Source organism: Aristolochia californica, unplaced genomic scaffold (genome assembly GCF_029961685.1).
Source record: "Aristolochia californica isolate CCGP_79_NKW_82.1479 unplaced genomic scaffold, dmAriCali1.0.hap1 SCAF_7, whole genome shotgun sequence".
Lineage (NCBI taxonomy): Eukaryota > Viridiplantae > Streptophyta > Magnoliopsida > Piperales > Aristolochiaceae > Aristolochia > Aristolochia californica.
Window position 1 is genome coordinate 4,905,288 of NW_027182268.1, and position 27,288 is coordinate 4,932,575.

General features: G+C 35.7%; 2 protein-coding genes across 6 annotated transcripts in view; one reads left to right on the plus strand and one right to left on the minus strand.

Moving 5' to 3' along the window:
- Window positions 1–19,634, minus strand: part of LOC137936605 (uncharacterized) — a 30,738-nt gene extending 11,104 nt beyond the window's left edge. For 4 of the 5 annotated variants that reach the window (XM_068781384.1, XM_068781383.1, XM_068781387.1 and 1 more), the window contains exons 1-6: window positions 19,547–19,634; window positions 16,402–16,645; window positions 7,365–7,468; window positions 7,248–7,290; window positions 7,093–7,149; window positions 6,921–6,978 (exon numbers count right to left, since the gene is read on the minus strand). In XM_068781384.1, coding sequence (XP_068637485.1) covers window positions 6,921–6,978; window positions 7,093–7,149; window positions 7,248–7,290; window positions 7,365–7,468; window positions 16,402–16,566 — 427 coding nt within the window. In that variant the 5' untranslated portion in view covers window positions 16,567–16,645; window positions 19,547–19,634. The remainder of the gene's footprint in view (window positions 1–6,920; window positions 6,979–7,092; window positions 7,150–7,247; window positions 7,291–7,364; window positions 7,469–16,401; window positions 16,646–19,546) is intronic. The other variant, XM_068781385.1, reaches the window with a different exon arrangement.
- Window positions 19,635–21,082: 1,448 nt separating this feature from the next.
- Window positions 21,083–21,890, plus strand: LOC137936607 (protein PELPK1-like). Its single transcript, XM_068781390.1, has one exon. It carries the CDS (start codon window positions 21,112–21,114, stop codon window positions 21,730–21,732), a length of 621 nt encoding a protein of 206 aa, XP_068637491.1. The 5' UTR covers window positions 21,083–21,111; the 3' UTR covers window positions 21,733–21,890.
- The last annotated feature ends 5,398 nt before the right edge of the window (window positions 21,891–27,288 follow it).

Here is a 27,288-nt window from a genome sequence, read left to right on the forward strand (position 1 = left end):
TATTGACGGAAAGATATTTGAGTCTATTTTCCAAGGAAAAAGGTTTTTTTGCAATCGGAGTTATGTACAAAGAGAAATTAATATTTGAAGCAGCAAAAGTCAGATTGCAAAAGAGGTTTGAGCAGCAGCAAAAAGTTTCGACTTCTGAGCTATTTTATGCTATCAAGAACGAGATTTTATATAAAGAATTATATATCAAAAGAAAGGATCTATAAGTCTATTTTCTTACCTGTTCAACCAATTCGCGATCTGAGTGTTTTATAAAAAGATATTGATCTTGGAAGAGTCAATGGTTATACTGGCAAAAGGAGAAAGAGTACTTAGTTCGGCCAGATTACAAAGACCGAAATCTACCAGATTATATATATCAATAGAAGTATATTTTATGAAGAGAAGTTATACTTGGATGAAAGGTATTTATGTCTAGCTTCATAAGGAGAAAATTCCATGGCAATCTGATCTATATTTAAGGATATATTTGTATTGGAAGAATTAAAGGCCATACCGGTATCCTGTTGCATTGAAAAATCCAAATTTAAGCCGATTGTTTTGCATCACTTTTTGAGTTGCTGTTATTGATCAACTATATCAGGAAAATATCTCACTTACCCCTTTCTCGGTTACTACATCTATGTTATTTGGTTCAAGCTGGGAACAATACCATTACCTCCCAGCTTGAGGGGGAAAAGTACAAGAAGTACAAGAAAGAGGTATTTTATTCCATATGTTGTGGTAAGTTTTATGTGACCAAAATATTCAAGAAAGGGGGAGCACAAAAAATGAAGCTTTTGCATCTAAGAAGAAATTTTTTGCAACAAAGAAAACTGAAGATCAAGAATCCTGACTCGGCTCGACTCGATTCTTTTCCTCCAACTGGATTATTATTTTGAGGTATTCGCAACATATTCCATGGTCAACATATTATCTGGTGCATATACACGCATCGGATTATTTCATGGGTCCTTTTACAAGGATTTTATTATTTTGGTTCATGTTATATGGGCCCAAGCTCATTTCAACTACAGTTATTGTGTTTTTTTAGATGAGACATTATTATTGAAGAAATGGTGACCTCAACATCGTATCTTCCTGTTTACCCATTACCTATTGATTATTTGACAACCTTACTCCTACCATCCTTTATTTGACTCTCACATACATCTTTGGGCCAACCTTTTGCGTGTTGCTTCGGTAGAGAGTTTAAGTCCATCATAGTTAGGTGTTTTAAGTTCATTGAAACTTTATATATATATACACACCCGTGGGTATTTTATCGCCATCTTGTGAATGACAGGCATTACCCACTTATCACGTCCTTATTGTTGTCTTGTGAATGACAGGCATTTAACACGTATCATGTCTTTTATCGCCGTCTTGTGAATGACAGCCATTTATCACCCATTTCTACCTGTGTGAATCAGTGCCCAGGTTGGGACACCGTGATGGAGGAGCTTATTACTACATATATGTTACCTCCCTGAATTGGCATTTATTACTCCTATCACTTGTTGTCTTGTGGAGGAACACGGTGATGGAGGAGTTTTTACTACATTTCTGAGCACTACGTATAGACCAACTACCTGCAAAAGATAGGAGTGCCACTACCTGAGAATGATAGGAGTACCTACATCCAGCATGGGTTATGACTAGAGTATGGAGTGATGTCATGCGGCTTGGAGTGATTTTACTCTCACTTATCTTACGCCAATTGGGCCTCATGGAAGAGAGCACCAGCATGAGAGGGAGTGTTGGAAGATATGGAGGACTGCCATTTTATACGAAAAGATCTTATCATCGTCTTGTGAATGACAGGCATTTATCACCCATTTCTACCTGTGTGAGTCGATGCCCAGGTTAGGACACCGTGATGGAGGAGCTTATTACTATATATATGTTACCTCCCTGAATTGGCATTTATTACTCCTACCACTTGTTGTCCTATGGAGGGACACGATGATGGAGGAGTTTTTACTACATTTCGGAGCACTACGTATAGACCACTACCTGCAAAAGATAGGAGTACCATTACCTCAGAATGATAGGAGTATACCCTACATACAGCATGGGTTATGACTGGAGTATGGAGTGATGTCATACGGCTTAGAGTGATTTTACTCTCACTTATCTTACGCTAATTGGGCCTCATGGAAGAGAGCACCAGCATGAGGGGGAGTGTTGGAAGATATGGAGGACTGCCGTTTTATACGAAAAGATCTTATCCATCATTTGCAGCAAGCTAGGAGTTCATGATATTCTCCCACCCCCATCTTGAGTGGGAGTGTTGGAAGATAAGCCCAAACTCACACGATCAAGGAAGGCCCACATATCCAAAAGTGTGGGAAGATGGGCCCAAGCCCATAAGATAAGGGACCCACCATGATCACATGAGGTGGCATAAGAAGTTTTACACAATAAAAAGTCTAACATAGCCACAATTATATGGAAGCAAGTCTCACAGAGGAGTTTCAGTTTAAAGGTGTTTTAGTCATGTTAGTCTTCTATTTATATTGGGTTATTTAATTATGCTAAGACTTATCTTTAAGTGTTAGAGTTTAGGTGTAATTGGGACAAAGGTAGTTTAATTGTAATTGGACTATACTACCTTCCTCTATTATAAATAGAGGTTCTACTCTGATTGCGATAAGTCAATGAAGTATTTCTCTTTTCCATAAATTCAACAAGGTTTGTTAACTTTTGGTTATTAACTTCTTTCATGTAGTTCCTAGGTGAATGTTTTTTGTTCTTTCAATTGATTCAAACTGCAAAGCTTATTTTAAAATTATGTTTATACATGAAAAACGTAAGGAGAGAGATATAGAGAGATAGAATGAGAGAGAGTGTGGAGAGAAGAAGCTCCAAAAACAGAGTTGTGTTAGGGGTTGTTTATTTATTAAGTGGGCTGAACAAAAATTATAAGCATGCCCCTCACTTAAGTGAAACCTTAATCTCCTTATATCACCCTCATTAACTCACCTACAGTGTGGGTCATCGCTCTATATTCAACTTCTGCACTAGACAAAGCAACCACATTCAGTTTCTTACTCTTCCAACTTATTAAGTTTCCTCCCAGAAAAACACAATACCCAATAGCTGATTTTTGGCCAAGCTTGGAGCCTGCATAATAAGTGTCAAAGAAAGCCTCAATCCTTAAGTGAGCATTGGGTCTAAAGAAAAGACTTTTCTCGATGCTCCTTCCAGATATCTTAAGATTCTTTATGCAACCTCTAGATGAATATTATGAGGATGCTCCATGAACTGGCTGCAAATGATATCTAGTCTAGTTATTGTGGCATATATGAGTTTTACCTACTAATTTGAGACTGGGATACATTGTTTTATCTTTCAATTCTGGCCTTTGATCAGCATGAAGATCATGTTCTATCTCCATAGGTGTATCAATTGGTTCAACTTCCTCTGAGTTTAAGCAATTCCCTCATTGCTTCTTGCAACTTAGATACTCAAAAAATATTTTAATTGACCCAGATCTTTAGTCTAGAAGTGAGTCGCCAAGTGTGATTTAACTTCTTCAATGCCTGATTTATCACTTTTTTATAAGATGATATCATCTACATAGTCCAATAAGACAATAATCCAAAATGATCTCTTCATAACAAACAACGAATGATCACAATGGCTTCTAAGAAATCCCATGGAAATAACCACTTGACTAAATTTTCCAAACCATGCTCATGGACTCTATTTAAAGTCATAAAGAGCTTCTTGAGTCTACATACCTTATTCATCTCCCCTTGACCAGCATACCTCGAAGGTTGCTCCCTATACACCTCTTCTTCAAGATCACCATACAAGAAAGGGTTTTCAATATCTAGCTGAAACAAAAACCAGCCTTGATTTATTGCAACTGAAACTAGTATTCTAACAAAGGACAAACAAGCAAACGGAGAGAAAGACTTGAAGACATCTACTCCAAAAGTCTGGGTATATCCCTTTGCTACAAGACAAGCCTTATATCTTTCGACTGACCCATCTACATTACACTTTGTTGTACACACCCACCGACAACTAACCACAATAGTCCCTGGAATTAATTCACATAACTCTCAAGTCCCTCTATCAACTAGTGTTTCCATTTCAACATCCATGGTTTTCTTCCAATGAGGAGACAACAAAGCATCTTGCACAAAAGGAATAGTGTGACAAAACAAACTTTTGATAACCGTCGTTTAAGGAATCAAAGGAGACAAAGTGAGATAGAGGATAGCGAGTACCTTTACGGACAACTTTCTGAAAAGCAATAGGAAGGTGTCGATCACTTCCCTCTGGATCAAGAAACGATGCAGGATGAGATGGTGTATGTCGTCGATACACCTGTAGTGGTTTCTCACTAGAAGCATCACGCATAGTCTGAATACAATCATTGTAAATGCTCAAGCCCACCAGTGATTTTTTCAATATGTGTCCCCGCGACTTTGGTGTTGAGTGTTATGTTATATCCACGTTTTTGGCCCCTCTCATGATAAGTTGTCACTAAGATCTACAAAATGTGGTTTTCTCAAAAAAAGAGATAAATGTTAGATCCTCACACAAGCAAAACATATATATAACATTTTTTGAAGATGTCCCCTACTTTTTTGAGTCTAGTGAGTCCCTAGTTTTTACAATAGTTGACATGGATGTTGTAGTTCCCATTCCAGTGGAGGATGTGCCTTCGCCCTACGCCCCAACTATCAAGATGAAGCAGACCACAAGTTTATCAACACAGGAAACCACACAAAACGGTTTCAAAAAAGACCCTATCCTCTCTTCTTGCCAGCTCCCTCTTTGCATATGACTCCCCAGGTAAATGATTTTGGATCTCTTTGTTGCTCTTCATAAAGGTATCCGTACATGTACTCAGCATCCTCTCTTTAAGTATGTTTCTTTTGACTCTTCGTCTAGGTCATTTAAGACTTTTGCTTTGTCATTATCCTCATGTTATTCCTCATTTTATATAGGAAGCAATGTCTTATCCTAAGTGGAAACAAACCACGGATGTAGAGTCAGATGGTTTACTTGACTGCGACACATAGACATTACATGACACCCCAACAGATGCTACCGTTGTAGGTTGTTGGGGGGTTTATATTGTGAAGTCAAGGCTGATGGGTTTATAGAAAGATATAAAACACAGCTAGTGGCTAAGGTTTATACCCAACCCAATGGTGTGGATTTCTTTTAGACTTTTTCCAGTGGCAAGGTTGAGCTCAAGTTGGATTTTGATTTTTGCAACAATAAACAAAGGCTAGCCCCTCTTTCAATTGGATAAAAATGCATTCTTGTATAATAACTTGGAAGAAGAGGTTTACATAGAGCAACCTCTTGGGTATATTGCTCATGGGGAGACAGGAAAGTGTATAGACTCGAAAAAGTTATTTATAGTCTTAAACAAAATCGGAGGATGTGGTTAGACAAGTTTATTATAATAATTATGTCTTTTGAATTTATCAGAAATCATCATGACCATGCATTGTTTGTTATGAAAAGGCCAACTGGTGTGGTGGTATTAATACTATCTATTGATGACATAGTGTTATCCAAAGTGACTTAAAACAAAGGGGATTTAAAGGGGATTTGAAGAAGTAAAGGAACATACTAGGAATCACTTTAAAACAAAGGATTTGGGGTCACCCAAGTACTTTTTTGGTATTGAGGTAGTGAGAAGTGGGGTTGGAGTTGTGTTGGCACAGAAAAAGTATGTCATGGACATGATATAAAAATATGGTTTGTTAAGAGTAAAACTTATTGAGACACCCATGCAAGTAAATCATAACCTTCATGAAGACAAGAGACCAAAACTTAAGGACAGGACCATGTATAAAAGACTTGTGGGTAAAGTGATTTATGCAATAGTGGCTCGGCTGAACATCTCTCTTGTTGTTAGTGTGGTGAGTCCATTCAAGGAGACTCCTAGAAAGATTCGCTTGGAGTCACCACAAGAATTTGGAGTATCACGAAGGATCATCATGAAAAGGTGTATTCTATAAACCTCATGGCTATTTGGAGATTGCAGGGTATTTTGAGGCTAACTATGTTGGATCTAGATTGGACAGAAGGTCAACCACCATATTATATGTTTCTTGGAGGAAATCTCATTAGTTAGAAGCGCAAGAAACAAAATGTGGTGACTTGGTCCAATGCAAAAGCAAAATATAGGTAAATCGTCCACACGGTCAATGAACTTGTACGAGTATGATCTATTTTAACTGATTTTGGATCCTCACAAAGTACTAAGGTGATGCATTGAGATAATAAAGTTGCTATTTTTATAGTAACCTTGTGTTCCATAAAATAATCAAACATGTCAAGATTGATTGTCATTTTATTCCTAATGTTGTAATGAATATTGCGTTGGTCCCATTCTATGTCAAATTGTTGAGCAACTCGATCATATCTTTTCCAAGGTTTTAAGAAAAAGGGAATTTGGAATCTTTAGTAACAAGTTAGGGCTACTTGATATACACTTCAACTTGAGCGTAACTGTTGAAGTGTACATCAGTTTACCCTTCTAGGTGTAGGGTGATCTGAATTACTTTGTACTTGGTTATATTTACAGGTTTTTATACCTTGTAATTGTAGAGTTATGAATCAACTAGTATAGAGGGGTAATCCTGCCATTGTAATATTTTGACTTAAGTGACATTTAAGAAGGGAGGAAATCACTTTCTGACCCCTAACCCAATGCCACATGTTACAGCATTTCAGGTTTCATATTCATGCCTTTTTCTCTCTTATGCTCTCCCTCCTCCTCTCCCTTCTTAATCTCTACTTCTACAATTGTATCCATATTATGGCCTGGATAAGGGAACAATTCAACTGTTTAAAGGCCAAGCGTGGTGACCAAACTATTCTGAACAAAAAAATAAACGATCATTGTCTGCCAATGTAGGAAGAATACAACATGGATGATATCATTGTCTGACCTTTAAATTCACAAGCTACTCTGTTTGAACATAAACCAAATCTTTTTTGAGAAATTTCCTACAAGCATAGATAAAGATAGTGGGAAAACTATCAGATTCTTGATTCTGGCAGGATTTCTTGAATAATATAAATAGTGAGATGAAAATTTTATATTATGGTAAAAAACATTACTTGCTCCAGAGATTTCCGTAAAATTTCCTGAAAACTGCAGTTATTTTGCTTCAAAGCCTGTTCACATGAAACAATAGTCTGAGAAAGTATAGATGTTCAAGGAAAAACGTTACGAAAGCATAAGTAACTGCATCCGGTGTTATCAATTGACCCACATTCTCAAAGTCAGAACTGTATTTAGCCGGGTCCACATACAACCTGCAAAAACTGAAACTAGTAAGAAGTGAGACACTCAAACCTAAAGCCAGATTTTAAGTAACAAAGCAAGGAACCAGAGAATCAACAATTCACTGCTCCCATAAAGCCGAGCAAGAACTTCTCCTTCTTTTCTCCATTTGCTTTTATTATTCACATTTGTACAGTTGTAACCTACAACCTAGAAAATATGAGTAAATAAAGGATTTAATATACGTGTGCCATAAGATTGAGAAACAAAAATAAATTATCCAATGTTTTGATAAATCACAAGTAAGCAAAACAATTAGGTTAATTGTGATAAAAAATGAAATGCAAAAGAGTAAATAAACTTATTAGCTAACAAACATGTAATTCTGATATTCTTCAACCACAAAAAAAAAGTGTTAGGAAAAAAGCCCAGGGTTATTTTGGCCATTTCGCCACCCATGTGGTTTTATTTCTATGTGTAACCTGTTCTATGGGTTGAGTTATGCTAGTCGTGAAATTTTCATGTACATAGGATACATAGTTAGGGAAAAATAAGGAGAACAAGCTTTATGGAGTGTATAAGGGCATTTTTAAAAATTCTTATCCAAAATCTATAATTCTTCTCCCATTCCCTCTCTCTCCTTCTCAATATTCTCTTCGTCCATCACCAAAACTTTGATTTTTTCATGGTATCAGAGCAATAGGTCACTGCAGAGAGCATCCTACTGCAATTTTTCATCAAATTTCAAGGGGGCAACTTCCTAGAGGAGGAATTCTACAATCTCTTTGGTTACTGGTTTCTATTAATCATTGAAGGATTCTTTATGATTTGATTGCCCTAATTGGGTGTCTATTGAAGTTTCTTGGGATGTGCGTCACCCATCTATGTAACCTTGCCTACGTCATCACAGAATTGCTGATGTCATACCTAATTGAGAATAAATTAGTATGATTCTCGTTGAATTTGATTCATTCTACTGAATTTTGATCTGTTTAAGTGTGCACATCCTAATTTTTGCCCTAACCCAAATCCTGCGAATGGGGCCCACTTTGGTGATAAGTTTGGAAATTTTCTAGAAGGATTAAATGGTCATTTTGTGCATCTATATCATTAATATGGTTGATACACGAGAAGTTTACTCTCCGTCTAGAGAGAATTCTGGATTTGATGAAAAAGATACAATTATGATTACATATGAGAAATTGACAGGGCCGGACTATCTTAATTGGGCTAAATTTGTTAGAATATATCTGAAGGGTAGAAAGAAATTGAAATATTAGAGATGATCCACCAGTTCCTCCAGATGATGATTGGGGAGCAGAAGACTGTCAGGTTATGACCTGGATTGTCAACAGCATTGACTCTACATTGAGAAATCAAGTGATGAATTGTGAGACAACAAAGGCTATCTGGCTGTCCTTCAAGTCTTTATATGCTCAAGAGGGTAATATCTCTCAAGTTTATGAGCTGTATACTGATTTCTTTGGATTAAAAAGGGGGAAAGAACTATTGCAGAGTAGTACAGTGCACTTCTTGGTATATGGCAGGAGATTAAAGTGTATCACCCATTTTCTACGGATGAAAATGAGTTGAGGAAACAACAAAGTCAGTTACTGGTTGCAAAATTTCTTGATGGATTAGGAACTAAATTTGATGCAATTAAGGCCCAGATATTAGCCTCAAATGAGATACCTACTCTCTCTACCACTTTTACTCGTATTATGAGAGTTGAAAAGACCATTGTATCCAAAGCAAGAAAAGGTGGTAAGACAATGGAAGCTAATGCTCTTAATGCTTCCAACACTACATCAACTCCTACAAATTCCTTTAGAGGTAGAGGTAGAGAGGGCTCGGGTCGAAGTAGAGGATGTAGTGACAGCAAATCAGAAAGGAAATGTGTTTTTTGTGGAAGAAATAACCATTATTCTAACAGATGTTGGGTTAAATTTAGGAAAGCAGAATGGGCTAACTCTACCACTCATGACAATGGAAGTGGGAGTTTCCTCTACATCTGTTACATCGGGTGCTCCAAATGAGATGCAGCAGTTGATACAACAGTAGCAGAAAATTGCACAACGGATGGCTCAGATCTCTATTACCTTACCCTCTACATTTGTAGTTCATGCTTCCATCCCAATTCCTAGTTCCACCAGTGTTGACTCAAGTATGCCAGCTTATCATATTATATTCACTCATTGCCATTCTAGGTTCTTGATTCAAGGGCCTCCAGACATATGTCAGGCATGTCATCATTATTTTCCGATTTGAAGGAGTCTTTGTATATAAAACATGCAAATCTAATTGATGGGTCTACCTCTCCTATTCAAGGAGTAAGCAATGTTACTCCAGCTTATTTTCCGTCTCCTCAATCAGCGCTCCTTGTTCCCAAATTCCCTTTAAACTTGTTGTTAGTTAGTCAGTTCGCCAAGTCTATGAATTGTTCTCTCACATTTTATCCTATGCATTGCATTTTTCAAGATCTTGCGACTAAGAAGACGATTGGTTCCGCTCGTGAGAGAGATGGACTATATTATTTGGAGTGTCACCGACCAAATAATATCCAAGCATTACTCTCCACAAATTCACCTCTACAGGGGCACTTGAGGCTAGGTCATCCGTCTACAGCAAAACTGATTCAAGTATTCCCATAGTTTCCTTCGAGTCTTTTTTTCAGTGCGAGTCGTGTCAACTAGGCAAGCATCAAAGAAGTTCTTTTCCAGTCTCACCTCACAAATCCAGACATCTATTTGATATTATACACTCCGACATCTGGGGTCCTTGTACTTTATTTTTTTTATTAATGATTGTAGTAGGTAGACTTAGATTTACCTTCTTAAGGAAAAATCCAAGGCCTTTGATGTATTCAAACTTTTCTTCAATGAAATAAAAAATCATTTTTGCTACCTCACTCCATATTCTAAGTATTGACAATGGCCTCGAATTCATGAGTCATAAATTTCTTATTTTTTCAAAATCAAGGAATTATTCATCAAAAATCATGCGTCTTTACTCAACAAAATGGAGTAGTTGAACGTAAGAATCATCATTTACTAGAGGTTGTTAGAACAATGATAATACAAATGAATGTACCCAAGTCTTATTGGGATGATGTTGTCCTTTTTGATTTTTTTTTATCTATAGAATGCATTCCTTAGTTTTTGAAGGTAAAATTCCTATGCAGTTCCTCTTACCGTCAACTCCATTGTTTCCTATCACTCCCCGAGTGTTTGGTTGTGTATGTTTTTCACATGTGTTGGGACCTTCCAAGGAGAGTTATCACCTAGAGCTGTTAAATGTATATATATGGGGTATTCTCGCACACGGAAGGCGTACAAATGGTTTTTTCCATCCACTAGAAAAACATTCATGTTTTGCAAATGTTACATTCTTCGAGGATCCTATCATATCACCTACGTCCTACACCTATTATCCCTATACCGGTTGATGAACCTATTAGATCGCCACAAGTTGTCATTGTTGAGAAGCCTTTGCAAGTATATAAATGCAAGAAAGAAGTTTCTTCTCAGGCTCCAGATTCATCTCTTACATTGGACCAAGACTTTGAATCATCTAAGGATCCTGAAGGGAGTGATTCACACGTTCCTATTGCTCTTAGGAATGGTGACAAGAAAGGTACGCGGTATCTCACTTTGTATTCTTTAATTCCTCGTCTAATACCTATAAAAAGATTGTTTTGTCCATCTCTACCTGCATTGTTCCTTCTTCAGTTGAGGATGCTCATCTCCTCATTGGAAGCAAACAATTGATGTTAAAATGGAAACATTAATAGATTAAGGCACTTGGAAATTGTGTGATTTACCGTCAAGAGTAAACGTTGTTGGTTGGAGATGGGATGGGTTTATACCATTAAATATAATGCAAACAGTTCTATTGAGCAGTATAAAGCTAGGTCGGTTGCCAAAATGTATACTCAAACATTAAGCATTTGTTGAAGAACAGGTATGAAAAAGTTTTACATGACTCTCATAGGAAGAAGTCTCACAGAGCCAGAATTAATATGGCAGAGTCTTACAAGAGTCTCATAAGAGAAAGTCTCATAGAAGAGTCTCAGATAAAGGTGTTTTAGTTATGTTAGTCGTCTATTTATGTTCAATTGTTTAATTGTTCTAGGATTTATCTTTTAGTATTTAACTTTGGATGTAATTGGGACAATGGTAGTTTAATTGTAATTATATTCTACTTGTTTCCTTTATCAGAAATAGATATTCATTGTACTCAAATTACAACAAAGTGAAATTTTTCTCTTTTCCAGAAATTCAACATGGTCACAAAGCAGCTTCTATGAGTTGACTTGGTCAACCCACAGAGATAAAGTGATCATTTTCTGGTCTGTCATCTCTAGTAGTTTAGGTTCGTATTCTATTTTTTTCTTTCCTTTGTGTCCAAGTACTCGATGGTTTCTTGGTGTTCGCACCTCCATACTAAACATTTTATAATGCAATTGATATATTAACGAAAAGATCTTCAAGTTTACTTTCCAATGCAAAAGGAATTTTGGCAATCGGAGTTTTTTACAAAGAGAAATCAATATTTTAAGCAAAAAAGGTCAGACTGCAAGAGAGGTTCGAGCAATAGTAGATAGCTTCAATTTTCGAGCCCTATAAACCATCAAGAACGAGACTTTATATGGAGATTTATATGTCAAAAGAGAGATCTGCAAGTCTATCTTCTACCTTACTAAACTATTTCTCAATCCGAGTTTTCTAGAGTGAGATATCAATTTTCCAAGGGTCAGTAGTCATACTAGCCAAAGAAGAAAGAGTACTCAGCTCAGCAAGATTACAAACTTCGAAATCTATCAGATTCTTTCTCTCAAAATAAGTTTATTTTATGAAGAAATGTTATAAAAGGATGAAAAGTATCGAAGTCTAGTTTCAGAAGGAGAAAATTTCGTGTCAATTTGATTTATATTTAAGGAGATATTCGCAATAGAGTCGGCAAGAGTTATGCAACAGAATGAAGAAAATCAAGAAGCCATAAAAGATTCAAGAACGGTGTTTTTTATGTCAAATTAGGTATCAATTTAAAGCTTTTTGAGTCTAGTTTCTTGAGCAACTGTTTGTGATTCTAAGTAATATTTTTATAATTATAGAAATCAAAAGTACCAAAGGTCAATTCTATCAAAAATCTTTTTTTTCCTATCTTCTCTCCTATTATTTATTGACATGAATTGAATTTCCTTTTCTTCTAAAATCTGAATTTTTAAAGCAAATTTCTCTTCTAATCATAAAGTTTTTTGTCATACTTCATCACTCCATGATGTGGTCATTCAAGGTATGCAATATCTTGCTTCGATGTTTTTTTTTTTTTTTTTTTTTTTGAGTAAAAGGTATAAATGCTATTAAGAAGAGTGAATAGTACAATACCTGGCTAAAAAGGGTCTTCCTCCACAACAAAGTGTTAGAGTGAAACACCTAATTTAGCCTAAGTGTCCGCTAAATGATTAGCGGATCTAGGAATGTATTTCCAGTTACAGTTTAATTGAGAAATCAAATTACAAATATCAAAAAATACATCCCAATGCCGCCAAGGAGGATTAACGAACTTCGCACACCAGTTGATAACAATTTTCGAGTCGCCTTCTATATAGAGAGGACCCACCAGACGTTGATTGAATAGTTTCGGTCCATTAAACAATCTAGAGAGTTCAACCGTGGTTGAGTCAAAAAGTCCAATTGGCCCAACGAAAGTGAAAAGAAGATTTTCATTGCCATTATGGATAACTCCCCCATACCCAACAGGGCCTGGACAGCCAAAAGCGCTTCCGTCAAAATTTAATTTGAAGTGTCCCATCGGAGGAGAAGACCAAGTTTGCATAGGTGGGTAGCGGGAAGGATATGACATGCCAACTATCAGCCGGCAGTTTTCGCATAGGTTGGAGCCATTTATATTTCGAAATTCCTTACGCATGAGGATCCACGTAGAAACTTGGCCCACGATATTTTCAATCAGAATGTTACGAGGAATAGATTTTAGATTGAATTTTCGATTGTTTCTTTCTTTCGATAAGGCCACAATGATATTACCAACGCAGCATGAGATAAACAATTTTTCGAGCTTTGAGAGATAAGCACTAGTAACCGTGAGAATTGTGGATGAGAGATTTTGAGAAAGACAATATTGGAAACCGATTTTGTTAACGAGGCCAGTCCAGACCATGTGAGCAAAATTGCAGTGTAACAGGATGTGGATGGAGTATCTTGCTTCGATGTTGCTTTTAAGTTTTGCGATTTTGTTACTTGGTTGTGTATCGTTCGCATAGTTAACTCCGACAAAGTGTGGTCACCCAAAAGAGTTATACTTGGCCAAGTTTATTACGTTCTATAGTTATAGTCTCCCCTATTTTACAAAAAAAAAAAAGTCACTTTGGACGTATGAGTGTTGCATAGTCGCCTCCTTTCAATTAAAGTTGTTTTCCTCTAATATTTCTTCAGATTATCATCTTGTGTTTTTATCACTTCAAAGTAATGCCTAGACCCACTACCTAAAAGGTATAAGTGTGTGTCAAACATCCAGTTTGAGTCAAGATTTTTGTTCTTCACCCAATAAGTGAGTTGTGTTTGAGCTACCTTAAAAAGTGAGTAATCTCTTAGTTAAGCCCTAAAGTTAAGTAGTTTTTCCATCTTTAAAATTGAGCAAAGTGTCTCTTTATCATACGGCTACAAGTGATTTTCTTCTCCCAGTTTATGTTTTGACCAAATTGGGACTATATGTCCTTTTAGCCCTAGTTTGAAGGGGAAAGTAGATGAAGAAGTATAAAAAAGAGGTATTTTGTTCCACATGTTATAGTAATTTTTTTATGACCAAATTATTCAAGAAAGGGGGAGAACAAAATATGAAGAATGTAGCACTTATGAAGAATTTGTTTCAACAAAAGATGATTGAAGACCAAGAATATTTTCCCTTGCAAGTTGAAGTTATAAACTCCAACTTGAGGGGGAGAAGTAGATGAAGAAGTACAAGAAAGAGGTATTTTGTTCCACATGTTGCAATAAATTTTGTGTGACCAAAATATTCAAGAAAGGAGGAGAACGAGATATAAAGAATTTACATCTATGAAGAATTTTTTTCAACAAAAGAAGGTTGAAGACCAAGAATCTTTTTCCTTACAAGTTGAAGTTATAAAGTCCAACTTGAGGGGGAATGTTAAAGAGCATTTATGAAAAAGTCTTACATGACTCTTACAGCAAGAAGTTTCACAAAATATAAATTATTATGGTGGAGTCTTACAAGAGTCTCACAAGAGGAGATCTCACAGAAGAGTCTCAATTAAAGGTGTTTTAGTTATGTCAGTCTTCTATTTATTTTCAATTGTTTCATTGTTGTAGGACTTATTTGTTACTGTTTAACTTTGGCTATAATTGGGACAAAGGTAGTTTAAATGTAATTGGATTCTACTTGTTTCTTCTATTACAAATAGAGGCTCATTGTGCTCAAATTACATTAAGTCAGTGAAGTTTTTCTCTTTTCCAGAAATTCAATAGTATTAATGTGTTTGAAACTTTTTCACTTGTTGCCCGAATATCATTTGTTTGTATTTTGATCTCAGTTGCAGTGAATCAAGCGTAGCCATTGTGTCAATTAGACAATAAAAATGTTTCTTGTATGGTGATCTAGAAGAAGAGGTGTATATGGAACAATCTCTGGGTATGTTGCTCAGGAGGAGACGCATAAAGTTTGTAAACTCAAGAAGGCAATTTATGAGCAAAAACAAAGTCCGCGTGCTTGATTTGAAAAATTCAGCCAAGTTGTGATATCTATGAGATTCTCGAGGAGTCATTGTGATCACTCGTTCTTTGTTTGCACATTTTCAAACCAAGAACTTGGGACCGTTGAAATACTTTCTGGATATTAAAGTGACGAAAAGCAAGGACGGAATTGTGATGACACAAAGCAAATATATAACTAATATGCTCAAGGAGTATGGTCTGTTGGGAGCAAAACCAGTTGATACTCCAATAGAAGTGAAACATGAACTCCACGATGATTAGAGTGCTGAATTAAATGACAAAACATAGTATTGGAGATTAGTGGGTAAGTTATGCGACAATTACTAGACCTGATATCTCTTTTGCAGAGTGTAGTGAGCCAGTTTATGGAACATCATTGCAAAATACACCTAGAAGTTGCACAAAGAATTTTTAGGTATTTGAAAAGAACACCAAGAAAAAGTTTTTTCTTTAGGACCAACCATATGAAGCCAGAGGTTTTCTCTTATGCAGATTATGCTGGGTCCAAACTGAACAAGAAGTCAACCTCTGGGTATTGTGTTTTCTTAGGAGGCAACTTGGTCAATTGGAACAGTAGGAAACAAAATGGTGTGGCCGGTCAAGCGCAGAAGCTGAATACAGGGCAATGGCCCATACAGTTAACAAGTTGATGTAGGTCAAATCAATCTCACAAGAATTGGGTTTCAACCAAGGTCAACCAATGAGTTTGTTCTGTGATAATCAAGCTGCTATTTTCATTACATGCAATTCAATTTTCCATGAGATGACTAAAGACATAGAAGTAGACTACCATTTTATTCGAGATGTTGTTATGAAAAAGGAGATAGTTACTCCATTTGTTAGAACTAGAGATCAATTGGGAGATGTCTTCACCAAAGCCCTTGGGAAGCGAGAATTTCTATCTTTTTGTGACAAGCTAGGACTCTTGGACATATATGCTCCAGTTTGAGGAAGAGTGTTACAAAATATGCCCAAAGGTATTTTGGTCATTTCACCACGTAATCATGTTCTATGGGTTGAGTTATGTTAGTGGTTAAATTTTCATATACATAGGATACGTAGTTAGGGAGATATAAGGAGAATAAGTTTTATTGAGTGTATACGGGTATTTTTGTAATTTTATCAGAAATCTAATATTTTAGAGAGCTGGGGATCAAGCCTTATTCTGGCTCGTCTCCCATTCCCTCTCTTCCTCTCTCTCTCCTTCTCAATTTTCTCTTCTTCCACCACCAAAACCTTGATTTTTTCAAAATATAATCCTGATATTTCAATAGCTGTTTGGTATTTGATAAATGGTTCAATATAAAATAATGATGCAACACCATGAATGTCATTCTCAAGTGCATAGAAATAATAATTACATTTACAAAAAACTTTGCTTAACCAAATCACCTGAGCTGGCCACCAAGAACAATCAGTTGTCCTGACCCAGAGAATATTGCCTTCTGCTGGCTTGTGTTCCATCTGATTAGCCTCACATTTTGTGGATATTTTACTATCTCTAGTGCTAACACCAGTGCAACGTTTCCTTTTCTCAATCTTCAGACTGGCTTCCATTATTCGAACTATTGCGCCCAACCAAACTAAGACATTTCAGGAATAATCCATGGCTCTAAACTTGTCAAGTAGCAATGACCTATTCAACAAAAGAATGAAAATCGACTAAACTAAGTGAGAGATGATCCACAAGAGTGATCAATCACCTGGAAAGCAACTGCAACCTTGTTGTATAGACCATAATGAGAAATTTATGAGCCTCAGAATTCCTCAATTAAAGAAAGTGCTTGAGACTTATCATTAGCAAATACATTTCAGATCTTAATTTAACCAATGTGGTAAGAGCCGGACTAGTGTTGACAGAAACTCCTATCCCTCTTCAAACACTCTAAGGATTAAAATCATACTCCTCTCACTTTTAGTTTCTGTTTTATTCTAAGAGCACAGTGTCTTACCAAACCACACCACCTATGGCTCTCATGCCAGAACCAATCAATCTCCTCTCTCCCTCCCAATCAAAAATATTGTTAGAAAAAATACTGCTACATAGGTTAATGTTATTAGTTGAACAAAGACCTCCTGACTTCTACAAGTCATTTTTGGATGGACTTGTACTTAACTTTAAAATGGTATTTAGCATAGTAGCTGCTCATCTTTAGTTATGCTTGTTGATTCACATGGTAAACTAGGATACATAAATATGAGTATCCTAAAAAAGATGATGAAACTTGAATTTAAAACCCAAATAAGACTTACAGTCATACAGTCGTACAGATAATAAATCAGAAATTTGTGTCGAATCAAAACAACCTAAAAAACCATTTAAATGAACAAGTAGAACATTTAACTTACTTGAGCTAAGACACAGCGACATTTGTGAGATTAGTGATATTCTAACAAGAGGAAAAAGGTTTTATAACCTTTGACATTTGTGACTTGAGCATTATTTTTACTAGAGGAAAAGGGTATTGTATTACTTTTATAGATGATATGACAAAAGACGGTTATTTGAATCTAATAAAAATTAAGGATGAGCCCTAGAAAAATTCCAATTTTACAAATTAAAGGTTGAAAACCAACCTTGAAAATGATAAACAGACAGGTCATACAAAAGAGGAGAATTAGCTCTACAAAATTTGGTAATCCTGTGGGGAACATGGGATCATAAATGAGATGATTGCTTCTTATTTTTCTCAATCGAATGGAATTCAAGAAAAAAATAACAGAACTTTTTTAGACATGATTAAGCCCATGCTATATAATTGTGAATTGTGCAATAATTTGTAGGAAATAATCTGCTTGTGGCATGTAAAATACTTAATCATATACCATATAAGGGTAGTTAGAAAACATCATATAAGATATTGGAGATAGAATACCTAATTTGAAACATTTTTAAAGTCTAGGATTGTCTTGCTAAAGTTATAATTACTTTGAGCAAGATGACAAAGTTAAGTCTTAAAACCTTATATACTGCTTTCATAGTGTGAAAATAATAGAAAGAGGTGAAATAAAGAAAAATGAAAGAGAGCAGATACAGAAGAAGATGTAGAAGTGTGCAACAAGCAACACTCTACTCAAGGAGGATCTCAACCTCCTCCTTTCATTAATTAGGGCCCTTACGTGACTAATGTCTACAATAAGAAAAATGCCCCTCTAGGTTAACCTACTTATATCTCTTAAAATATAAAATCTAAAAATTTACCCTAACACCCACTATAAGTGCGTAAACACTATCCCACTCCTACAGGGAGAATACATGTATGTAAGATGACCAAATTATCCCTGACTAACAAATATCAACACTAACTTGAACACAGGATATGCAAAAAAAATAGTAACAAATATCAATTTTTGGTAATACAATCAGATTTAGCTGAAATCTCTCTGACGACTATTAAATAATCAGGTGAAGCAATATTGTTTGAAAATGTTTTTTTCTTGAGAAAGTGCATAGGTAATGATAAGATAGAGAGTCCTCTAAATTCCAAAATGAGGAAACAAAAATAGTACGACAAACTGAACATAGGATGGGCACATGACCAAGGATGAAGAAAAACCTAGGAGATGATTTTTAAACATTCTTGACAAAGGATGATCTTTTAACAATGCCAAAACAATGAAATCTAGTGAGATATCTTTATGGTAAGAAGATATTAAAAGTGAAATTGATGTGACACTTTCACATGATACATAGACTGATTGACTTAGCTTCACTGTCTAGGCCAATTGGATGCAAATGGATTAATGAAATGAAACAAAACCCTAATGAATTCATTAAAAAAATTCAAAACTAGATTAATTTCTAAATGTTTTTTGTCAAAAAGAAGAAATTGATTATTTTGACATTATTACTCCAATTACTAGAACCTTACATTTCAACCAACGATTTGTATAGGTTATGCTACAACTGTCTAATTACAAGAAGAAAAATAATTTTTACTCTAACTTGAAGATTGTGTCTTTAACCGGAGAAGCAAAGTAGAATACTTTCTCATTAATAACTTAAGAGTCGTTGGAAAACTTGGTGCCTCAACTTTGATTCTAAGCTTAGGCTCAAAGGGAGTCAACAGCTAATGGAATGACAAGGGCAGACATTAACCTTGACAACCAGCACAATCTTGTTTTTTATACATCAAACTATTTTGGAGAAGCGTGGGAGCAATCATCTCGTTCTCCTTTTACTCAAACTTTTCTCAGTTTTCACTGATATCGTATTTTTCAACCTCGCACAAAGTCCGATTAAGGAAAAGTAATTACAAAAAGCCACAATAACATTCTCTACTCGAATTCCAAACCACCATCTGAAGGATACAAGCATGTCAGCCAATCGAATATGCAGACATTAATGTCCTCTAGGCCTGTACAGACCACATCAACAGTCTGGACGAGTTTAAAAATCCGATTATTACCAAAGATTAACCCAATGTGATAACAGAACCCCAACAACAAATGTCAACTTGTGAAATAAAACTTCCTCCAGAATAGCGCAAGGATTACTAGGTAGTCATGAACAGCGAGTCGCGAGAGAGAGACTTACATGGGAGGCGATAAGCTTTAGGCAGAGAGCTTTCTTCCGCGGGAGGCGACAGGAAAGTGCAAGGGGAAGCTAAGAGCTTCAAAGTCGTAAGCTTCCTTCCCGCGCGAGGTGTGACGGGAAACAAAAACGACGATTTGAAAGGGGCGGCGAGTTCTCGCCCGTGCGCACGAATTACGAAGCGAAAGAAAATAACATGTGCACCGCGGGCCACCCGACCCCGCGGGGTCTACAAGCTATTGCAGTCTGAAATGACAAAATGATTAAAAAATGAGACGGATTAAAAATGTTAAAACTTGAATTAATCAACTAGTTTATGTTCAGTAGTTGCCCACTGACACAAGTGGCCTCGGCTTACGTAGAAAAGCATTATCCACTTACGAATGTGGCCTCGTCGGTTTACATCAAAAACACTTTACCTACTTTACCTAAGTGGCCAGGACACCATCTACCACGACGAATCCTTGTTGGTGGTTTTTTCCGCCACTAAAGCTCTTTTCCTACACCCACCGAGCAAAAAGATAATTTTACTGTATTACTTATTTTTTAAAAAATAATAACATAAATAATTAAATTTTTAATTTAATTATCACATATATCCAACTACAATCAAATGTGACACCTAAGTTATAATATAATAAAATATATATAATTTAATTATTAGTTATTTTAAAAATATTTGCTATAATTAATGCCTTAATGTAACTATTTTACTTTAAGATATTATTTAGTTTAATATAATATTTAGTAAAAAATAATTTAGTTTTTAAAATACTTATTTGTTGGTACAAATTTTCTAGCTTCTTTTTTATGATAATAAAATTTCTATATTAATTAATTTAAAAAATTATTCTTACCCATTTAACACCTTTATTATTGATTTATAATATTTTAAATTTAAAAAATATTTAAATTTTTTATTTTAGAGTTTAAAAATATAATTTATTGGTACACGTTTTATTACCTTATATTTAAAAATAAATAAATAATATATTATTTAACTCATAGAAAATTTTTTAGAAAATAAATATTTTAACTTTTTATAAAAATATTTAATTTTTTGAAAAAATGTTAATTTATAAAATAAAAAATATAATATTTTTTAAATATTTATTTAATGACATGGCATGATAACACAATATCCTATATGGAGAATGACGTGGTAGGCCTCTTCAAATGATGATGTAACACCCTAAACCCTAATCAAAGATTACATGTCACCGTTGACCTATCAAATTTGGGTATTTGTGATATTAAGTTTAAAAATTAGTTATTTGTCTTATTATATATTAATATTAAATTAAAAAGTTAGTATTTTTGTTATTATTTAAAAAATAAATTAGATAATACACGATTGGTGAGAAATTGAACGACCCTCATTTTTCAACAACGTGAATAGCGAAAAGGAACACGTGTCAGCTTGTAGGTCTTCCCAATCCATGAAAAATCAAGTACGGATCAACGCGGTCCTTACACTCTCTCGGCTCCTTCCCTATAAAAAACCCATGCCGTGGCCGGACTGATTCAGTCGAGGAAACGAGTGCAATTGTTCTCTTCGAAACAGAAACATGTCGTCTCGTCGATCAGTTCTCGTGTGCTTTCTTTGCATTGCGCTCGCGTATTCGAGCATCAATGTGAGCTTCGGGGCTCGTCGTCTTCTCGAAGAAAAGCCTATCGAGGAGCCTAAGAAAGAGCTGCCGGAGCCGGAGCTGCCAAAGCCTGACCTCCCCAACCCGGAGCTCCCCAAGCCTGACCTCCCAAAGCCTGAGCTCCCCAACCCGGAGTTGCCAAAGCCTGAGCTCCCCAAGCCTGAGCTCCCAAAGCCTGAGCTCCCCAACCCGGAGCTCCCCAAGCCTGAGCTCCCAAAGCCTGAGCTCCCAAAGCCTGAGCTCCCCAAGCCTGAGCTCCCAAAGCCTGAGCTCCCCAAGCCTGAGCTCCCCAACCCGGAGTTGCCAAAGCCTGAGCTCCCCAAGCCTGAGCTCCCCAACCCGGAGCTCCCCAAGCCTGAGCTCCCCAAGCCTGAGCTCCCCAACCCGGAGCTCCCCAAGCCTGAGCTCCCAAAGCCTGAGCTCCCCAACCCGGAGCTCCCAAAGCCTGAGCTCCCCAACCCGGAGCTCCCCAAGCCTGAGCTCCCAAAGCCTGAGCTCCCCAACCCGGAGCTCCCAAAGCCTGAGCTCCCCAAGCCATAGATTTCAAAGCCTACTGAGCTCCCAAAAACTGAATTACCTTAGAAGTAGAAGTGGACGTGATGTTTGATTATTAAAAAATGTAAAGGTCCTTGCTCGGAGAAAATGCAAGGCTCTTTTTAGACCAGATGAGGATCGACTTGGAAAGAGAGAAAAATGAAAGGCACAAGGGGAAGGGGAGGGGGGGGGTGGGGGTGGGGTGGGAGAACCGGGGAAAAGTGGGAGGGAGAAGTACTTTCCAGGGAAAGTGAAGTATTTGTTTGTGTATTTAATGGAAAGTAAAGTACTTGTTTGTGTTAATGTGTACAATATAAAGTACACCGTAAAGTACTTGTTTGTGTTAATGTGCACAATAGAAAGTGCAGTGTAAAGTATTTGTTTGTGTGAGTGTGTATAATATAAAGTACTTGTTTGTGTTAATGTGCACAATAGAAAGTGCAGAGTAAAATATATGTTTGTGTTAGTGTGTACAATATAAAGTGCAATGTAAAGTACTTGTTTGTATTAGTGTGTATAATAGAAAGTGCAGTGTAAAGTGTAGATAGATTATTTATAAAATAAAATATTTTAATATATCTGATTTTTAGAAAATTAAATTAATATTAGTTCATTAATAAAAATATATAAAATAAAATAATTAAACATATTTTTATTTTTATATTATTAAAATTGTAATCAAATTGTAATTTTATAATATCTAAATATGAAATAATTATATAAAAAAGATATTATAAAATAGTTATTAACTTAATATATATTAGTAATATCAAAATAATATTAATTTATTAACATAATTTATAAAAAGTAAAATATTTACACAAACATCATACTACACATCATACAAATAAAAATAAAAATAATACAAATATAATTCAATCACCTATTTAATATAAAAAAACTACAATTGTACATACAAAATACAACGCAAAAAATATTTAATGGCATTAAAACATAATAGTCAATAATTTTGCCACATCCGAATTGCTAATACATCTCGAAAATACGATGTACTTGCACATTGTACTACAAACTCCCTCTAAGTACTTCTTTAAGTGTCTACATCATCCTCAACATCATCACCACTATCACTGTCTTCATTTTCATTTTCACCATTATCTTCTCAATGTTTTCCACCAGAATCATCACTTGAATCAGCTTCTTCATCTTCAAATAAATCCATGTAATCTTCCATGCATATATAATTATGCAATATACAACAAACAATCACAATTTTTACCTGGACATCAAAATCAAAAGGAGGAGCATATTTTAATATCTTGAAACGAGCTTTTAAAGCCCCGAATGTACGCTTGATAGTGTTTCGAAAAGATGAGTGTCTTCGGTTAAATAATTCTCTTTCATCCGTATGAGTATTATCTCCAAATTCTTGCAAGTGATAAGAATCACTCGATAGGGAGCCAAAAACCCTGGAAGATTTGCATATCCAACATCTACCGAATAATATTTGCATACAATAAGATATATATCTATTATAATCTAGTAAAAATAACAAATTTAAATAGAACATATAAAGAGAAGTGACGTTTACCTTCAAAAACATAATGTTTATCTCGGCTGGTTAATGTTGACTTCAATACACGTGAATCAGTTGCTAATCCCTCCCATCTAGTAAGTATATATGTGAATTGTATGTGAAATGTACATGCTACCATTACGTTCTGTGCGAAGAAACCCTTTCTGTTCTAGAATCTTGCTCGTTGATCAAACAGGATATGTGCTTTAATATGAGTACCATCAATGGCACCAATACAATCCTAATAAAAAAATCATTAATACAAACATATATTTGATAGCAAATGAAAATTATTCATCAAATGACTTTATATTTACCTTAAAATATGGATAATAGATATCATTGTTCAAGATCTTTGAATGAGTACGTCTTGAAAGTCGCTTGATGTAATCAGATTGTAGTTTGATAATTGTAGTTAACACTTGTTAAAATACGTACTAATTGTTCAATTTGATCTTTCAAACATCTCTAAGGTGACATTGTATGATTGTTGTTAACCAACAATGATACAAAAATATGCAAGTTGTTCTTCTACAAATATTGCCTTTGTATCAAATAAGAGTCTTTTATTTTTCAAGATTCAAGCCAACTTGAGAAAAATATTTTGATTCATCCTATACACTTTTCGAAATTTAATAGGCGATCTTTCTAATGTTTTCTTTAAATATCATGGACCACCGTTATGATAAAAACGTTGTACTTACCTATTATAATCATTTTAAGTATGAATTAACAAGGACAAGTACAATTGTGTAAGTTGCAATACAAATACATATTTTCTCCCTATCTGGTAGATTATCCATGGGTACTTGTAATACTAGACATTCGATAATGAAAACATGGTTTAAACACATTCAATTATTTGTGTTTGAACATGTTAACACAACCTGCACCATTAAAGCAGTCTCAACATCTACGTATTGAATACAAATAATAATAATTTTCAACCATTTTGTCATACAAAAAACATATTAAATTTATACCCAGATTTTTTTATACTACATACACATTCATTGTTTACCACAAATACTCAATAATCAACGTCATTCATACAAAATCAAATGTGTCTCTTAAATATAGGTTAAAACTGTTAACATCTTTGTAAGTCTATTACATTGCATTGAATTTAACCATCAGCCAGTCATACTGATCTTCTTGTTTTATCTTGACAAACATATTCTTCTTGTCTTTGGTGTCGAGCAACTCTAGGGCACAAAATTTGACTTCTCTGGGCAAGTTAGGTAATGCCTCGATAACTTCAAACCATGGAAGTTGTACGGGACTAAAGATTTGCAAAAGGGAGGATGACATACTATTAATGGCTTCAATGACCCTGTTAATATTTTCAGCTAATGGTTCCGATCTCTTCCTACGCCAAGTAGCATAAGTTCTATCCCCATCCTTTCTTGGTACTTTGCTTCTCGGAGGAGCCTCACATGGAGACTATATACTGTTAGGTATTGGGATCTCCCTAATTGCATCATCTTCATTTATGTCCTCAATCATTGACCCTTCTACAATATTTGGATGGTTGTCTTCTGACTCAATGCTTGTTTGACTTGCTGCCCCCATGACAATAAAATTTTCAACAACTAAAGCCAATTTTTCATATAGTGGACAACCTTCCCGCCTATACTTATAGGTTTCTCTATGCGCCTACATGAAAAGTTATTGCTTAAAATACTTAAAATTCGGATTAATAAAGCAAGAAACATAACATTCTATGCTACGTTTACAAACTTTTATGTAATCTTGCTACAATGTCTTACTTGTGGTGACTTTCTGGGTTGTTGGATCCCACCCAAAACCGCTAGTGTTGAGGCATGTACTCACGATCTAATAGTTTTTTTTCCAAATCCGCATGCGATTTTTCAACTGTTCAAGTGTCTTTTGGTTTATTGTGTCCAAATTAAACGTACAAACACAATCGTTGAAAACTTCATATTTTCAAACTCCATTGGGTAATTTGTTACCCAAATTGACTTGATCAATGAGCAAATCAAGTATTTTACTGTCTTCGTTGCACGTCCATGTGTCGTATGCTTTTTCATCCATACTGTCTTTACTTTTCCTCCTCCTTCCAGCCATCTAAAACTCATAACAAGTGGACAATGAATCAAGAATAATTTGTTCTTCAAAAAAAGTAAAGAAGAGAGTAGGGGGAGAAGCAAAAAAGGGAGGGGTTTAAAAATAGTAAATGCCACTAAAACATGAAGTTACATAGTGATAAAGATAATATAAGGCTAATGCATGAAGATAAAAAATTGAGACTCAAGGGAAGTAACATATTGATAACGAGAATATAAGGCTAATCTCTTTGTTTGTGGTTGCAACTTTGGATCATTGTTGTACAAATTACTGAAGAATAACCAGATGGGTGATGGACAATCATTGATGCCCTGTTGCTATAGTTTTCATACAGAAAAACATATCTATCAACAAGAAGTAGAATTACCTTTTGATCACTCCCAACTTTCACCTCAACAAAACTTCTTATTGACACACGTAGAACAAATTAAATGGGAGGTTCTTTTATTAACCGAAGCCCTTCTCTCTCTCCCTGCAACAAATTATTAAGAAACTAAAATTTATTGAAACCTCGTAATGCCTAAATCAGAAAGTCAAGAGAAAGTGCCCACTCCTTTTGTCATCTCCTACACCATGAAAACGGATCATCAGCACTAAAGTTCAACTTATAGAAGTTAGAAACTCTCTCACCAAATTTAATGAACAAACCTATACAACACCAACTCCTAAAAATCCACCAAAATCACTTCAAAAGATTTCGAAGACTCGCCAAACCCAAACAAGTCTGGGAGATGGACGAAAAAGGGAAGTTGTGCAAGGAAATAAATCCAAAACGGCATAAAAGGGAACGAGGATTCGATCTTTTGTAATGTTCAAGAGATACACAAAAAGAAGAAAACTTTTTCCAGGAAGAAGGGTTTACCTAGTTTCTTTCAAATCGAGCCAGAGAGGTTGCAGAGGGGGGAGAGAAGTCGTTGAAGGTCGTCAGTGTTGGGGACGGTGAGAGGAAGAGAATCAGCGAGCGCCAGGGAGAGGTTGCAGAGGGGGCGATTGAAATTGCCGAAGGTCGCGAGCGAGAGAGCATAAATTTTTCTTCCCAAAAATGTTTCGTTCGACGGCCATCCCAACAGTTGGACATAATCGATGGAGGGGAAGTGAATTCAGAGCTCGACCCCTCTGAATTCATTTTCCCTCGCGTTATGCCTAAAACGGGGGAAAGTATATTACTTTCCCTCTCGACTTACAGAGGGCACTAACGGGTTTTAGCACGTTTTACCCAACGTAAGTGAAATGCAGGGCACTAAGAGAGCCTTATTAGAGGATAAGAAAAAAATTTACTACCATGAGATAATTTTGAACTTAAAAAACAATAAAATATTTTGAATTAGCTAAGAAGTGATAGAAGTGGACGTGATGTTTGAGTATTAAAAAATGTAAGGGTCCTTACTCAGAGAAAATGAAAGGCTCTTTTTAGACCAGATGAGGATAGACTTGGATGGAGTAAAAAATGAAAGGCTCTTTTTAGACCAGATGAGGATCGACTTGGATAGAGTGAAAAATGAAGGGCCCTTGTTAGAGGAGAAAAAAAATTAATTTACTTCGAGGAGATAATTTTGAACTTAAAAAACAATAGAAGATTCTACATAAAAAAAGGTAAGTTATTGAGGTAGATTGGTGGAGTCCATTCTTGCAAAATGGTGCACCGAATGGAGCCATGAGGCCCAACTTCTGCATCATCTTCTTTGGCCGTGATCTTGAATTCGATGAATCTTTTAGAGGGTGGATTCTCTACAACAAAATGAGGGCAAGTTCGTTACCAAAACCCACAAAACCACAAAGAAGCAACAAATAGTAAGATAGTGATTACAACTGCAATGCCATTTTGTTGCACACTAAATTCAAGAAGATTATCCACAACATTTGGATGCAACACTAAAAAGCGGTTGCCAGATGCCATGGCAGGTCATTTTCTCATCAATTTAAAGTAGAGTAGATGG